The 16,165-nt window shown below is 39.5% G+C and overlaps 1 protein-coding gene across 5 annotated transcripts in view; it reads left to right on the top strand.

The window, feature by feature from the left end:
- Nucleotides 1-16,165, top strand: part of kcnq1.2 (potassium voltage-gated channel, KQT-like subfamily, member 1.2) — a 178,658-nt gene that overhangs the window by 3,357 nt on the left and 159,136 nt on the right. For all 5 annotated transcript variants that reach the window (XM_082542484.1, XM_082542485.1, XM_082542483.1 and 2 more), the window contains exon 3: nt 1,887-2,559. In XM_082542484.1, coding sequence (XP_082398610.1) covers nt 2,066-2,559 — 494 coding nt within the window. In that variant the 5' untranslated portion in view covers nt 1,887-2,065. The remainder of the gene's footprint in view (nt 1-1,886; nt 2,560-16,165) is intronic.

Genomic DNA, 16,165 nt, shown 5'->3' with positions numbered 1-16,165 from the left:
TGATGAAGAGTAGTGCTGTAAATACTGCACATTCTGGTATTGGTGTGATACCGGATGTAATATACTCACAATATACTCTGTAATATACTCACATATCTATATTATTGCTAATATATATTGTAATATATCTATATCACTAAAGCACTTCTGGATGGATGCAAACTGCATTTCGTTGCCCTGTACCTGTGCATGTGCAATGACAATAAAGTTGAATTCTATTCTATTCTATTCTATTCTATACCAAGTAAATACAGGGACAGTATTGCCAATACCAGTATCTATACTTTAAAAAAGGCAGCTTATTTAGGGGAGAGCATGATTTATGAGATGGATCATCCTCAAATTCTGAACACATTTTAATGACCTTTAAATGAGTAAATTACTTTCCAAAATTATTAGTTAGTACAAGAAAACACCCTTTTGAGCTTTTCAGGTATTTTGAAAGAGAGTTTTTTGGAGACCTGGAATATAAAAATGCCTGCCACTAAAGCACTTCGGTATTAATCCTATTACAATAGTATCAATCTGATAACAATACACATCTGTATCAATACTGTCAATATTTGGAACATCCACCAACCTCTCGTGAAGAGTCATTTAGCATAAATTAGTTTTATGTTAGAAGGGCTCTTTTTTTTTAAGATAAGATATTCTTTATTAGTCCCAGAGGTGAGAAATTCACATTTCTACAGCAGGAGAGTGGACAAGGCAAAAATAAATAGATGCAGAATAACCTAATTATAATAATATTGTGCAAAAAAAAAAGTACAATATATAAAGTAGAGAAATATAATTTAAATAATTATGTATATATGATAAAACAATACAGCTGACTACTTTTTTGTGAATTTGTGTGCATCTTTAAGTAAAGATGCACAACTTTAACCTTGATCTGACTACATAAGAAACAAGTTGGAGAAAGGTGAGAAAGAAGCCACAAAAATAATCATTCACGTGGTTGCAGCCACCCAGCGCTTTAATCGGTCTAATTTTTGGGCGGTTGCACGTTGATTAAGCGTTTGCGGTGTGACACACTTTGTGTAACCAGCGCTGAAGGTGACATTGTGACAGCACAAGCTTAAATGCCGTCACTGGCTGCTAAACACACTGCGTTTTTTTTTTCTCTGAATTTAAACTGAACTGTAACCGAGTGCACACCGCGCATCTGCATTGCCTTCCAGATGGAAGAGGAGAGAGGTTGTGACACCCATCAGCGATACTCTTAACAGGATGCTATTTTTTTTTTTCCGGTAGAAAATCTCCATCAGAAAGAGCTGGTGAAAATGGACTAGTGTGTTGACCTGTCACTCCCACATTAACTAGTGTGCGCTCGGGTCTTGGGAATATTATGTGCCTGTTACACTTTCATAATGCTCACAGCTTACAAGTCACAGCACAGCGGTCTAAGCAGCAGGGAGAGCTAAAAGGAATATTGCTGGGAATTCTTTACTTTCATTTTCTTTCTGTCTCAAACAAAAGAAAAAAAAAAACTAGCAATAGCCATGACGCTATACCTTCTGAAGGTGCATCTTAGAGCAAAAACTAGGGCAATTAGAGTTACACAATGAAAAGCTTTAATCAGCATCAGTGCCCTAAGCATAAAACATCCCTGATCCGCATATGGTCACAGTTCAAAAGCAACAGGCTAAAGGGAACCACATTTAGTATTTGTCAGATTCTAATCTGTTAATATTTTTAGAGTCAGCATGTTTCGGTTTTTGCTGTCAATGTCAATCATTTAATCCAGGTGATATAATACAAAAAGGGCTTTTTATAAGAGTATCTCTCCTTTCCAGCATCCAATTATCATTTTGTCTTTCGACACTAAAATAACAAGTGTTATAATAAGGCTTTCTCTCAGACTAATGTAACATCTTCTGCTGCAGGTATGGACACAGATGCAGCCCAGCAAAGAGAACTCTTCTCAGCAGCAGGTAGCTAGCCATGCCTGGCTAGTTTTTTAATTTGGCTGCCCTGTTCCCTTCGCTAGAACAATCAGGATTTCCCAAGGCTTTTTGTTCCCCTTTGGCCCTCTTCTTTGAACTGGACCATCCCGCGGGGCGACATGGGGGAAAGACGGACACGCTCCTTTCACGCGACGTGCCGGGTGCAGCGTGACTGTGGCAGCAGGCTGGGGAGCTCCTTCATAAGTTGCAGCCCAAACGGATGCACCAGCACCAGCATCAGCCTGGACCAGGAGATGGACGTTGGCCTCGCGCCTCCCACCTGCGCGGCTACCAGCAGCACAGCCCTCAGGTCCCCTGCACCTGACAGGAGCCACTACTCTCCTGTTTCACTGGAACCGGAGCCCGCGGCGGTGAATAATGGATCAGGCATTCCCTGCTGTCCGCCTGCAGACACAAAGGACCCGGCCCTGCAGATTTTACAGAGCCAGCCCTCTCTCACCGCCATCCCGCCACCTCTCCCTCGTTCAAGCTGGCTGCGTCATCATCAAAAGGAATTCCACAGCCCTTACATCAAGACTAGCATGCAGGGGGATATTTACAACTTCCTAGAGAGGCCTGCTGGATTGAAGTGCTTCCTCTACCACTTCCTTGTGTGAGTACCTGTCAGTTTCTGTGCACACTGATTTAAGTCCACACTTCACAGGTGAAGTGAGTCGATTGCAGAAGACGATGAGCTTGTGTTAGGTACAGTTGGTAATCTGAGAGAGTTGCAAGTGCTCAAAATCTCAATCCACGTGAATAAGGTTAAAAATAAAGTCTAGTTAAGTAAGAATAGGCTCCCATGAAAATTACCTGGGTGACGATGTACAAACTTTCACAGAAGTGTTAGAAGATTCACAAAACAGACTCTGGTGTCATTTCATTAGCTCCAGACGCTCTCTTGTTAATTACATCTAGCGCTTCTTCTTCCAGTTATAGGCTCTGGTTCCCGGTAGCAGGAGGAGCAGTGTCTTTAGGCCTGCTGTGTGTCGGTGGTTGTTTTAAGAAAGCCCAGCAGAATCAGGTCAATGTGATCTGGCTAATCGCACGTCTGGTTCTGAGTTGCCAGGTTATTTCTGCTCTTTGTTTTGTCAACAGATGAAATGAACTCATCCATAAAAGCAGAGTTTTTTATGCTGTGCTGCATAAGCATGTTTTGTCTGACCCATGTCAGGTACTCTAGAAAATAAAATGAATTCCTTTGAATAGTAATTGAAATATTATGATAAAGCTTCATCCATCGATTTTCTTCCTCTTATTCAGCTGTCACAAGAAAATAAAAACATGCAGTTAGCTTACTTAAAACAGAAGTGGTAAGATTAGAAACTGTGGAACTCAAATTTATTCAGGAGCCCGGCATCACATCACACACCGAGTCCATAGATAGAATAGAATAGAATTCAACTTTATTGTCTTTGCACATGTCACAAATACAAGGCAACGATTTAGACCACATTGAAGGAAAATAGAAATAAGTCAGAATTTTAACTTCCTCCACTCAACAAAATAGAAGCGATGCTATCTGGGAAAGTGATCTCAGTGATAAAGTCTCTGTATTTCAAAGATGTTTTCTCCTTTACCTTAATTCTGATGAGTGGTTTTAAGTTGTCTGCGGAGATGACAGCATTTGGGCTTGATGTCGATTTCAAATAAGATTATAATATAATATATAATATAATATATAGCTTACTACTGTTCATCTGCCTCTGTAAAGCTGTGCTTGAAGAGAAGTCGAATTAGTCTGTCTCATTAGTTTTGTCGGTCACAGATACGTGGAAACAGTGCAAAGATTCTGTTTGCATTGCTGATCGTCCTTAATTGAGGCTCTAAAGTTCAAACAGTGACAGTGAACCCGAGACTGCTCTTCATTCAATATTAAACCCTTCTAACCGATCCTCACTGACGCTCCTTTAAGTAACTCTTACATGTCGAAGACTATAGCCGGCGGCCATTCAATCCCTCGTCCCTTTTCTCGGATTTGGCAGGGGAGAGCAACGATACAAAGGACCTCATCCAGCACTCATGACAGCACTAATAGGTCAGCTTGAAAAGCCCTGCTCTACATCAAGATGACATACACACAAACAGCACACACACAATGCAGCTAGTTAGTTAATTCATCACTGCCTTTATTGTGCAACGGTCAGGGACATTTCCAGTGAATCGGCACATGTGCAGATGCTGAAATTTGGGTGGACTGCAGAATAAAATGCTGGTAAATCCATATCTAAAAACAAACAATCAAACAAAAAAAACCAATCTCATAATATCTAGAATGTATTAGTTATTTTTGTGACCGTTTATAGATGTGATATTACAGTATACCAGTGATGGTCTTGAGATCACGTGTTCAGAAGGGCCGTTTTTCCATTATTATGTAAGAAGAGACAAGTGAAGCAAAGATAGCGTTACCTCAGCTGAAGTGTTGGTAATGTCATTTAAGTTGACGACAGGTGTTTGTGTTACTATACGTGTAATGAAAGCACCTAATAAGTGTTGGCACCTTCAAATGCTTTGCTTATGACCAGGTGATTGTCCACCTTGTCTTATGTTTTAAATCCGTACTGTGAATTTCCTCTTTCTCACTGGAACAACACAGAATTCTGTGTTCCAGGTCTTTTAATTTACACATTAAGCAGTGTTAGTTTGTCTCCTGAGCCGGTGCTGTATCCCCTTCTGTTTAGCAGAACAACTTGTCCCTGTACTGTACTTTCTGTCTTTCACGTGCACAGGGAAAGTATGGTGAAGGGACTACGCAAGCATTACTTTGAGGGACTTATTTTGCTTATTCATTTATGAAAAATACTTTAAGATTTTGGATCAACAGGTATAGTTTTTTTTTTATTTGAAGGACTTTAACCCATTTTACAAGCAATCCTTAAATGAAAGTTTTAAAAAGAAGTGAAGGTGAGCTTTACGGGGATATTTGGTCTATTACAGTAGCACAAAGCATTTGTCTGAACACAGTTCAAAAAATAAGCTCTACCTGGATTTTAACTTGTGGGTTTCACATTACCACAGCTCATCATCCATGTTGGGCTAAAGAGAAATTTAAAATGGGCCCTGATAGATGAGATTTTATTTCTTTAATTTATTGCCAAAATTAAATAATAATAACTCCAGGTGCCCCATGTAAGAGAGATAAGATAAGATAAAACTTTATTAATCCCTCGGGTGGGTTCCTCTGGGAAATTCGGTTTCCAAAAAAGCACAGCACCGACAGAAGTTACAGAGTTACAGAATATTATATATACACACACACACACACACACACACACACACACACACACACACACACATATATATATAAATACAGAGACATGTAAACTTGGGTCATACAAACTTTAGAGAAGGATTACAGAAATTTATGAATTATTCACATTCACATAATCATTAGATAATTAGATGAAATATATAAACAGTTATATTTAATATGGGCCCAGCACACTGACAGGAACACAAGCAGGCACATGCCACACTAATGATGCCCGAGTTAGTCAAAGTGGGCAGAAATCCTTTGGACCCCAGACAGCATACGTGGACATGTGTCCGAAAAGAGTCTTATGCAATACACACTCACCAGTGTACAGAGAACCTGGGGCGATGATCCACTCCATGTTTGGGCCACTCCCTCTGAGTCTTTTACATAACCAGAGGGAATAAACATGTATATCCTCATGATTTCTAAATGCCCTTCTCGGACTCCAAGCTGGATACCTCTTGGTCCCTTTATCAGTCGAGTTTATCCATCAGTTTCTTTCAAACATACCTGGACAAAAAAAAGTTGAACTTATAAAATAAATGACATCAACTTATTATCCAAGCCACATTTTATTTTTAACTACCTATGTGTGTGTTAAAAATGTTGGCGTATGATTAAAAATAGCTTTACGAAACCCAACCAGTTTGCAGTGGAGGAAGAATTGCAGCTGTTTATCCTCTTGAAAAAAGCACTGGGCCAGATGTTGTCTTAAATACTGGCTTTTGTTGTGTGTTTTTATATCTGGACAGATTATTGAAATGGCTATAGTGAATCCTCAGCTTCCAGGCATTCCCCTCTATCTATGCAGGCAGAGCGGAGAACTCTTGTATCTGCTTACGAGAGATTACTGCTAGACTGGAGTGAACTGTATGTCTCATGTCCATTTTACTGTAAAACACCAGTGTATTCAGGGAATTCTTTAGGGGCATGTTTCGCTCATCAAGTGATGCGATTTTTAATAGTTTAGTGATATTTTTTAAATAACATATCCATAGGCTTATTTTTAACAGTCAGTATTGTTTACTAACTGCAATAACTACTTACATGGAAAATAATTATATAATTTAAAATTATTATTATTTAATACATTATCCTCCTCATGACAGATTGATCACCCAGCATTTTAACATCCTGATCCGGCTAATTCAGCGGGAATGACACACGGTTCTAGAAACCTAGATGTTTGTCTTTGTCTGTGGCTTGTTTAGTAGTTACATTGTTACAGTGTTTTGTAGTAAATATATTGTTGGGTGTGTACATTTGCAATTGACATGGGTGTAGAAGCTAAGGATTTGACTTTGGGTGCTTCTGATGCTAAATGTACATTATGTAAGGTTCAGTTACGTTTTTCCTTAATTTATCTACAGTTAATATCTAAAGTTCCACATGTAAGACATATCAGTGCATGAAGGCACGTAGACATGATGGAGATGAGCTGCTGAAGTTTAAACCTAGTAACAGAGTGGGGAAGAAAGGCGATCAAAGTGACTCTGAACATGGTGGCTCTTAGAATAGAATAGAATAGAATAGCCCTTTCTTTTTATTGTACATGTACAACCAAATTGTGGGTGGTCCATATCAATGTGCGGGAATAAAATATAAATAGAAAGACAGCAGGAATAAACAACAAATGCAAGAAATATATACAGGCAGAAGAATTATGTACAAACAGGAGGGATATATACAAAAAAAGCAAACGGCACACAATAGAAAAGGCACCCATTAGGGGACAGGTTGCATAGGGCCAGGTTGGATTGGTCTGCCTTGTTGATGTCAGAGGTCAGAGGTCAGAGGAGAAGCTCCAGGTCAGTTTCTGCTAAGGCATTTGGATGTCAGGATCCAAGTCAACAGTAAAAAAGTATACCTAATAAAATATCTGGGGAGTTTATTCAGAGCTTTTATCTCGTGACTTAAGGCACTTTTTGCGGTGAATATACCTGAGTTTTGTTTGCACGGGGCAACAAGCATTGCGTCCGTGGATTTGGGTATTTTCGGCCATTGGTTTGGCAGTCTCTCGAGCTCAGTTAACCTGGATGGCATCTGTCGGCTGTCAGCCAATTTCAGGAGCCGTTTTCTAGAAATGTTTGTGAATTGAAGTGTGTCTGTTGGTAGGTGTTACAGTGTAACAAGTCCCCCTCCCACTTACCTGGTTTTCCTGTTCACTGCCTGCACTTCTGACTAACCTGAGCTAAATGTGTCTGTGTCTGAATAATAAACGTATTTTTTCCCTTTTTGATAAACAAAAAAATTTGGCTTTGTGGCCATAAAATAGTGAGTTTAGATAAGAGAAAAAATACATAAAAATCTGTTTAGCATAAGCAGCATAAATGTGAAAAAGAAGTGAGGAAGTCTCAATGTTGAACTGTATACTGGTGCATGATACTGGTTATGAATGACATGGCCATGTGAACTATTTCTCTAACTATTTCTCTATGATTGATCTTGTGCTCCAGCCTATGAGGAGATTTTTCTTCTCTATTTTCCAAGTATTTGATGGACAAAATGATAACTAAGCCAGGATAGAATATCCGTGTTTATGGCCGGTGGCTGATGTGGTGTAATCCACCTTAAGCTCTTTCATGGATGGGATGGGGAGGGCACGTGGGTTAATAAAGAGGGTTTTGGAGGGCTCTCTGACCCTGCTCTCTAGCAGAATGGTAAGGGCAATTTATGTTTGTTTAGCTCTAAGTTGTTTTGTTTTTTGTTTTTTCACTAAATTCACAGATGTGATGTTGGTCTGAGACTGTGGTTACAGGCAAATGTAGACCTTAGATGCTAAAAAAGCATTAAAAAGCACCTACAGTGAAGCTAAGAAGAAAGCAGAGTCTCTATCAATTCTAAGAGTTTATTTAATGTGACGTAGTAAAAATAATCTGGACATCAGGACACCTTGAAACAATCTAAATACAACCTCGGATAAAATACAAAACAACCAAGTCAAAATGCTGTGTTGTATTTCTGTCAGTGTCTTTTTCCGTCTTTGTTATCATTTGTAGTTTCACTCTTCTTGTTTCTGAGTTTAGTGTTTGTCTTTTGGTTATTTCCTGTTTTACTGTGAAAGCCAGCTTTCTGTTGTGTTTCCTTTTCCTTTTTAGTTTTTCCTCCTGTGTGATCGCCATCCTCGCTCTTACTGATTTCACCTGTATTCTTCTGCCTTTTTAGGTTAAATAGTCCACTGTGTAGTCCTGTGTTCCTCTTTTAGGCTGTCCCCTGCATTTTCACTTCAATATTGACTCTTGAGCCCATGTTATAGGTGGACACCTGATTGGTTCATGGATTTAGGAAATATGGACATTTAAAGAGAAACTTTAGTCTGGAAATTGGGTTACATTTTCATAAGTTTGCCCATCATTCATAATGATCATAACAGCATAATTAGTGTTTACATTTGGAAACTTATTTGGGAGTTTAAAACATTACAGCAAACAAAATTAGAGTATAACCTAAACTACCTGTTTAAATATCAGTTTTTACAAATTGATCTCTTGTTTGAACTTTTACTCAGGGTGTCATTGTAAAAAAGAGGGCGTTTCTCTTTTAATTCTAACGTTTCTGGTCCTCATCAGTTCTTAAAATGAGGTACATGCAACCTTGGATTAACAAGTAGATGACATATTACACCATGTCATTTTTTATTTTACAAAAACTAAGCAAAATACAGAAGCCTTGTGTGTGGAAAACTAAATATGACAGGATTAAGTGGGTAAGTTGGTTGCCAGGGTAAGAGTTTACCAGGTGCTGCTAATCAAATGCACTTGATTAACTGATCATCAGAAAGTATGACCACTTTTAAAAACAACAAGAGCAACGTCTCACTCTGCATGTCTCAGTTAGCATGTTAAATGTTAAAGTTCATGACAGTGCAAGGAGAAAAACTTGAACTTGGAGCTTGTTTGGAAGGGTTGCCAGGAGAAAGCCTTTTTTCTCTCGGAGAAGACATGGCAGCATGGCTTAGGTTTGCAAAGATGGATGTGAATAAACCACAAAACTTCTGGAACACACGAGACCAAAGTTGAGATGTCTGGTCTTTAATGCACAGCACCACGTTTGGAGAAAACCAAACACAGCCTGAAGATACTGAAAACCGAGGGCTAAACTTTAAGTTACCACCAAGTCCCCATCGTGCTCCGTAATACAAGCCTCAGATCTCTGGCTTCCTGTTGGTGCATGGAGCAGCCTAAAGAAAAACATGGCTGACTCTAGTTAGTCCTCTCAGAGTGAGTCGATGTCTAAAAGGCTTAGTTATAATCACTTCAGGTATTGTTTGTTGTTTGTTGAAAAGTGTTTTTGGATTGCCATTATCAGCTTTGCATGTAAACATCTAATCTTTGTCCTGATTATGAAATTGTATTACCTTTGTGCTTTTGTTTGTTTGTTTTTTGTGCTACTCGTGGCCCTGTAGAGTTATGAAAGAACATGCTAGTTAGAATAAAAATGTTACCTGAGTCGCTTTGATTAGCATATTAATGTCTGTGTGAAGCCTGGCTGTTTTGAACTTATGTTTGGTGATGTGTTTGATGGCGGAGATAAGCTGCTTTGATGAGTAGCAAAGAGAGCCCTTTTAGGTTTCAAAGAGTTGTTGGCCACACAAAACTCCTGCTTAGTTTTTTGATTGTGAGGGCAGTAGCGAGTGTGTGGCTGCAGATAAAGGGGGTTGGGAGGTAGTTCTGGTTTGGTGTAATTATTCAACGTAACAAAACACCTGTTATTGAAAAGGGTCCCAGCTGATGACCCAAGTGTGGCACAAAACAAATCTAGGCAGGTAGTCCTCATTACTGCATTTATCTCCTGCACTATAGAGAGCTTTTTTTATGTACTCGTGTCTTAGATTTTTTTTTTTTTTTTAGTTGCAGTTTTGTAGGGTTCAAGACTGTAATAGATAGACACTTGAACTGGCCATTGCTTCCTAGCAGAGAAGAGACACAAACCAAATGCAGCTCAACTTAAGCAAATACAAGGCTAATATTTGGCTTGTTGATTAAGCTGGCTTTTCCTTTTGCATGGACACTCAGAAGAAATGCAAATGCTTAGACGTAGGTTAGATTTTGGTCGGCACAGAACTGGGGATAGTTTTATACTCAGTTGGCTTCACATCAGCCAGTAATTTTAACCATTTGTGCTTCACAAACACCAGTATTTGCATGATAATCATCATTATGTAATACTGAACAAGCTTTCTGCCACCTGTCAACTTAAACTGGACGTGCTGAACTGTGGTGATGAACCTGATGGTTGAACAAAGGAAACTGAATAACCTGCAGTGATTTACAAGCAAATTTCCCACTCAAAGGGTTTTTAGACATAACTTAGTAGGCCGTACTTTTTGTCTGTTTACAGTGTAAAGTGTGTTTCTGTGCTCACATTATTTCATAGACGTGAAGATGTTCTGTTCTCATTCGTTATCAGTGTTTAGGTGATGCTTCCTGAGCTTATACTGCCGTAGGTTTGATGCTGATTGAGCAGAGGGTTTGGCCTGGCTTTATGCTGTACTTATTTTAGAGAAGCTGGATGGATCTGCTGTCAATAATGCTAAATCACTAAAGCCCCAGCTGTTTTGTTTTAATCAGATCCCAGGGTTTTTGGCCCGCCTAAATAAGGTTGGCTGGGTATGAGTGACCGAGTCCTGTCCTGCAAACACCTCTGTGGGTGGGTTACTGCAGAAAACAATGAAATGTGACATGAGGAAAATCACTATCTGGCTGTAGTCATGGTCAAAGCACATTAACGTAAGACACTGGACACACTGCAGACTACTTAGTATATCATCAAACATTTGTGCTCACACAATCTGATATTGTCCTAATATTTTTGTTTATTTTTTTAGACTTGCATGTGTAGTAAATATATCATAAGAAATAAAATTTGTTAGGCTCTGTGTTTTTTGTGATCAATTACAAAACTCTTGATCATTTAAAAACACATTTTGATTTATTTTAAGCAGTGGAATGCTGGAAAATATAACGATTTTACTCATATGATTTTTGAGTTTTCCTTTCTGTTTAAATAATCTGCATTGATTAGATATGACTGCAGCCATATGCTGGATGTTACCACCACTGATACAGTGTGTGTATATATATATATATATATATATATATATATACACACACACACACACACACACACACACACACACACACACACACACACACACACACACACAGTGATATTACATTGCACTGTTATCCCTACAAAGCAAACCAAATATAATCTAATGCGCTAAAGGAAAACATGGATTACATGGCCTCGTCAATGACCTACATGACTATTACATCAACATCCTGACAGTATCATATTTATGCTCATCCTAATAATATGATCCGTTCTCAACAAACAGGAAACGGACATTTGGCTTCACCTGCTCTCTTCTTAACCTGTATCTGTCTGATCTTTGCTTTCCCAAAAGTCTGGCATTACTACTGTTTGGATCCCTGGGAACAGCATGACACGAACAGTTGTTTCCTGTGACCACTTACTGCACAGCATAGATCAAATAGCTACTAAAATATAGTATAGTAAACAGGGGTTTACCTTATTTGCCTTGTATGCGTGGTCTTTAATTATCTCATTTGGTAATAACTTAAATCGATCTACCGGCCTATCTATCTGATGTCACAGTTTAATTTAGTGTAAAATGCACCCACTGAATTTGAATAGTTAACGTAAAGTAACATAATAATTTAATCCTATATTTAGGAAATAATTTTATAATAATAATAATAATAGAAATATTAGATAAATAAAACCAGCAAAGAAAAATGCAATTTTAAATGGCAGTAAAATGTTAGTTAAAGAGAAAACTTTCTTGTATGTGCCCTGGTGACTTCACAGGAAGTTGAGCCTGCTTATATTTTGTATACAGCCTCTGAGTTGGTCTTTTGTTGCCTAGGTGATGGATCGATCGATAGATCTTTGGTTGTCAGGTCTTGAGGTGGAGGCAACTCCTACTATGCCACTTCCCTAAAGCCTCAATTAGACTTCTGTATTTCTGCTGCTGTCCACTCCTGTTGCATGCCACTATAGCAGTATCATCAGAATATTTTTGCATGTGGTAAGATTTTATTTCAAAATAAGATTGTATTTCAAATCCGCTGTGTAGAGTGATTGTGTCATATGCTACCAGATTTGGTTGCGAACTGCGGAGAGTCAATAGATGTTTTCACCTGCGGTCTCAGGTGGGCCAAGACTAACCTATCCAGCACCTTGAATTTGGAAAGTGTCAGCTTCTTTGGTACATGAGCCAGCAGGATGTTTTCTTACAACATCTTCTCACAGACAGCTGGCTTACACAGGTCCTCAGAACTTTAGGTCTGATGTCATCAGGGCTGGCAGCCTTGTACTTTCATAGTTTCTCCAGGTGTCTCCTGTCCACTGGAGTTGGTGAGGTGTAGTTAGGTCTGAAGATTATTGGAGTTGTGTGGAAACAAGGGGTGTATGGTGGTGGCAGAGGTCTGTGAACTAAAACTGCTGAAGAAATAGTTGACCTCATGTAATCTCTCAAGGCTGCCCACTGGTTGTTTGTCTGTCTTTTAAAACCCAGTGGTTTTCCTCATACTACTCCAAACATCTCTCATGCTGTTCTCCTCCAGTGTAGCCTTTAGCATCTTCCTGTAAGAGGCCTTCTATTTCTTAAGCTTCACGCTCAAGGCTTAGTTCTTTTTATTGAGAAGTGTTTCAAGTCACTTGTGAACCAGGGCTTGTTTTTCAAAACCCAACATACAGTCATGGTCAGTATTGTGATGTATCCACAGGACTTGGTTGTTCTGTGATAACAGGCCATCAGACTGTGTCCTCTCCATGTAGTTCATAAAAAACAATCCAGGCTGTAGAGTCAAAGCAGTCCTGTGGTGCCTCCATAGCTAACTTGAACGAGTCCTAACAGCTCAGTCTGTGGGTACAGGGTGGACGTTGAACAAGAGGAACGCATTTTGGTGTCAACAGGACTAGAGTTGGATGAGACTTGCTGAAGGGTGAGAGGTGGCAGTTGCACTTTGTACATTAGCAGTGTTAGCATACAGTGGGTCTAGTACTGCTTTCTCTGGTGGAACCGTTTATATAGTCTGTCTAGTGTAATGTGGTTCAAATCACCAGTAATAACCATAAAAGCATACATACAGTGCTGGGTTAGCATGCATGCTATAGTCAAGCAAGTGATGTTCAGTATCCGGACCACAGAAATGGTCCTTCACAGTAACATCTCCAGGATTAGACTACTTTTCTTTAACCATTCCTCCCTTCATACAGTTCCTCCATCTTTCTTATCGCCGGTCAGACTAAAATCTCTATTGTCCTGAAAAGTTCCAGGAAGGATTGGCTGAAAGCTTAGTTTTCAGTTAGAGTTACAATAAAGTCAAACCTAACCATGGCACAACATGTGACTTTCTGATGCAGGCATCCAAGCAGATAGCACTGTAGAAAATCCGATGTCATCTATTGCCCCACGCTGGCATCCTTTTAAGAAAAGTAAGAGGAAGGAAGAAATGCTTGTGTGTGTGTGTGTGTGTGTGTGTGTGTGTGTGTGTGTGTGTGTGTGTGTGTGTGTGTGTGTGTGTGTGTGTGTGTGTGTGTGTGTGTGTGGTGAGCAGTAATCCCCAGAGAGTAAACTGTCCCATCTGGCTTGTGGTCTAAGTGTAACGGGGAATCCTCGTTTACGAGTTGCCCCTTCATCACCCTTTACATTAATGCAATTCTAAGATGTGTCATAATGTGTCAAGTGTTGAGTGCGATCTTTGAAGAAGAGAACACCTTCAAAACAATGTCACAAGGTGTGGCTCGCATGAGGGAGGATTTTTGCTCAGATGGGGGAAGAAAAAATAGATTTGCAGTATAGGGACCTTAGTAAAGTATATACTGCCTTATACTATGTACTGCTGTATATATGGTGCATTTAGATGATTAAAATAACCCTTCCAGCATATGGCGTGTAATCCAGATTGTGGTGCACAAAATCTTAATGCAACCACACACCGCTTAGAAGTGTGTGTTTTTAAGTGAATTTTATGATAAACATTAATAGAGTGTAATGGAAAAGCTCTTATATGTATCAAGGATTATTTCTGGCTGGTAAAAATTCAAACAACCAGCCACACTTTCGGTGCTGGAGGTTCAGTAAAGAAAATGCAAAAAGAATTTTCTGAATGTAATAAATTAATATGTAAATAAATGGGTGAGGAGGTTAAAGGAGGAAATTTTTAGTAACTATAAATTTAGTAAAGACGAGACCCTGCCCCAAGTGGAGGAGTTGAAGTATCTCGGAGTCTTGTTCACGAGTGATGGGAGAAGGGAGCCGGAGATCACCAGACGGATTGGTGCAGCTGCAGTGATGCGGACGCTGTACCGGTCTGTCGTGGTGAAGAGAGAGCTGAGTGTAAAAGCGAAGCTCTCAATTTACCGGTCGACCTACGCCCCTACCCTCACCTATGGCCACGAGCTGTGGGTAGTGACCGAAAGAACGAGATCGCGAATACAAGCGGGGGAAATGAGCTTCCTCCGAAGGGTGGCTGGCCTCTCCCTTAGAGATTATATCTCTCGGCTAGCCTGGGAACGCCTTGGTGTTCCCCCGGATAAGCTGGAGGAGGTGGCTGGGGCGAGGGAGGTTTGGGCTTCTCTGCTTGGACTGCTGCCCCTGCAACCTGGGCCCAGATATGCGGAAGAAAATGGATGGATGGGCCTTTTAGTAGTAGTGTAAAATAAAAAAAACATATTCAAATGGCTTTGAGCGGTGTGTTTGAGGTCATTATTACTTTGTAGTGTTTTAAAGAGTTAAAAACAACAAGTGGTTCATTGAAAAATATTTTTCCATTAATGAGCAAGACTTTTTTTGTTTTTGTTTTGTTTCATTGTATTCCATATTCATTCCCCTTACCTCTGCTTTTTATTCATTACATTTTTTGTCATCTCTCTCTGCTACCCTCTCTCCTCACTCCTGTGGCCTATGGATTGCCTCTCGCTGAGCCTACCTTAGCCAGAGATCTCCTGCTAAAAAGGGACCACTTCTTCTCTGCTTATACCAAGTGCATGTTTGAGTTCTCATTCTAATATTGTAAGGTCTTTCCATCATATTGTAAAGCACCTTGAGATGACTTTTGATATGAGCTGTATAAATAATATTGACCTGATTAGAGGAGAAATCCAGACTTTTATGTGGCTCTTTTACTTTTATTATCCATAAAATGTCACTGAAATGTTGCTCAGTCAAATAAACCAAATTGAATGTGCCAACTTGGGCTTTGTGACGATTTGAAGAAGGGAACTGTTTACTTTTTTTCTGACGAAGATAAAAATCTGCAGGTGAATTGCTCATTGAAATGCTAATCACGAGTTGCGACGCTACCGTTCCTCGCCCTGTTTGACTCCTTTGCTTTCTCCCTTCACTGTCACTTTAACCCCCATCCACCTTTCTCGTCCTCATTTAGTCGTGTGCCTGGTGGATGTTCAGCTCACAGGCCTGTATTTGTAGACGATGTATGTACACGGACAGATGGACTGTCTCGTCGGAATGTTTCACAGTTGCTAGGCAATGTGGAAACATCCTGTCAGCTGTTCATTTAAACAGAGTGACGAAAAACACCTTAAGTGCCTTAAACTTTGTACAGTAACTGGGTGCTGTACAACTTGTTTTGTAACAAAATGTATTTATTGATTGTTGCTATGAATCCATAGATGTCAAGGCAATATATGTAAGCATATTCAACATTTTTCTGACTGTGTTACAGTTCCCCTTTAGTCATAGTTTTAGATCCTGCTGTCATTTTTATATTTTATTCATAAAAACTTCAAAAATGTGTTATTTTCTACATTTTTACTTTGTAATTCTATCAAATGTTTGCATGCTTTGCATTTTACTTCTGTACAACCAAATGGTAAAATGAACTGGTACTTATAGAGTGCTTTTGTAATCTAACTAAGCAATCATGGCACTTTTTACAAGCCTTATTCTCACGCACGCATTCGTCCA

Source organism: Aulonocara stuartgranti, assembly GCF_965226115.1.
Source record: "Aulonocara stuartgranti genome assembly, chromosome: 7".
Taxonomy (NCBI): domain Eukaryota; kingdom Metazoa; phylum Chordata; class Actinopteri; order Cichliformes; family Cichlidae; genus Aulonocara; species Aulonocara stuartgranti.
The sequence above is the reverse complement of the archived record's forward strand: the minus strand, read 5'-3'. Positions and strand labels throughout refer to the sequence as shown.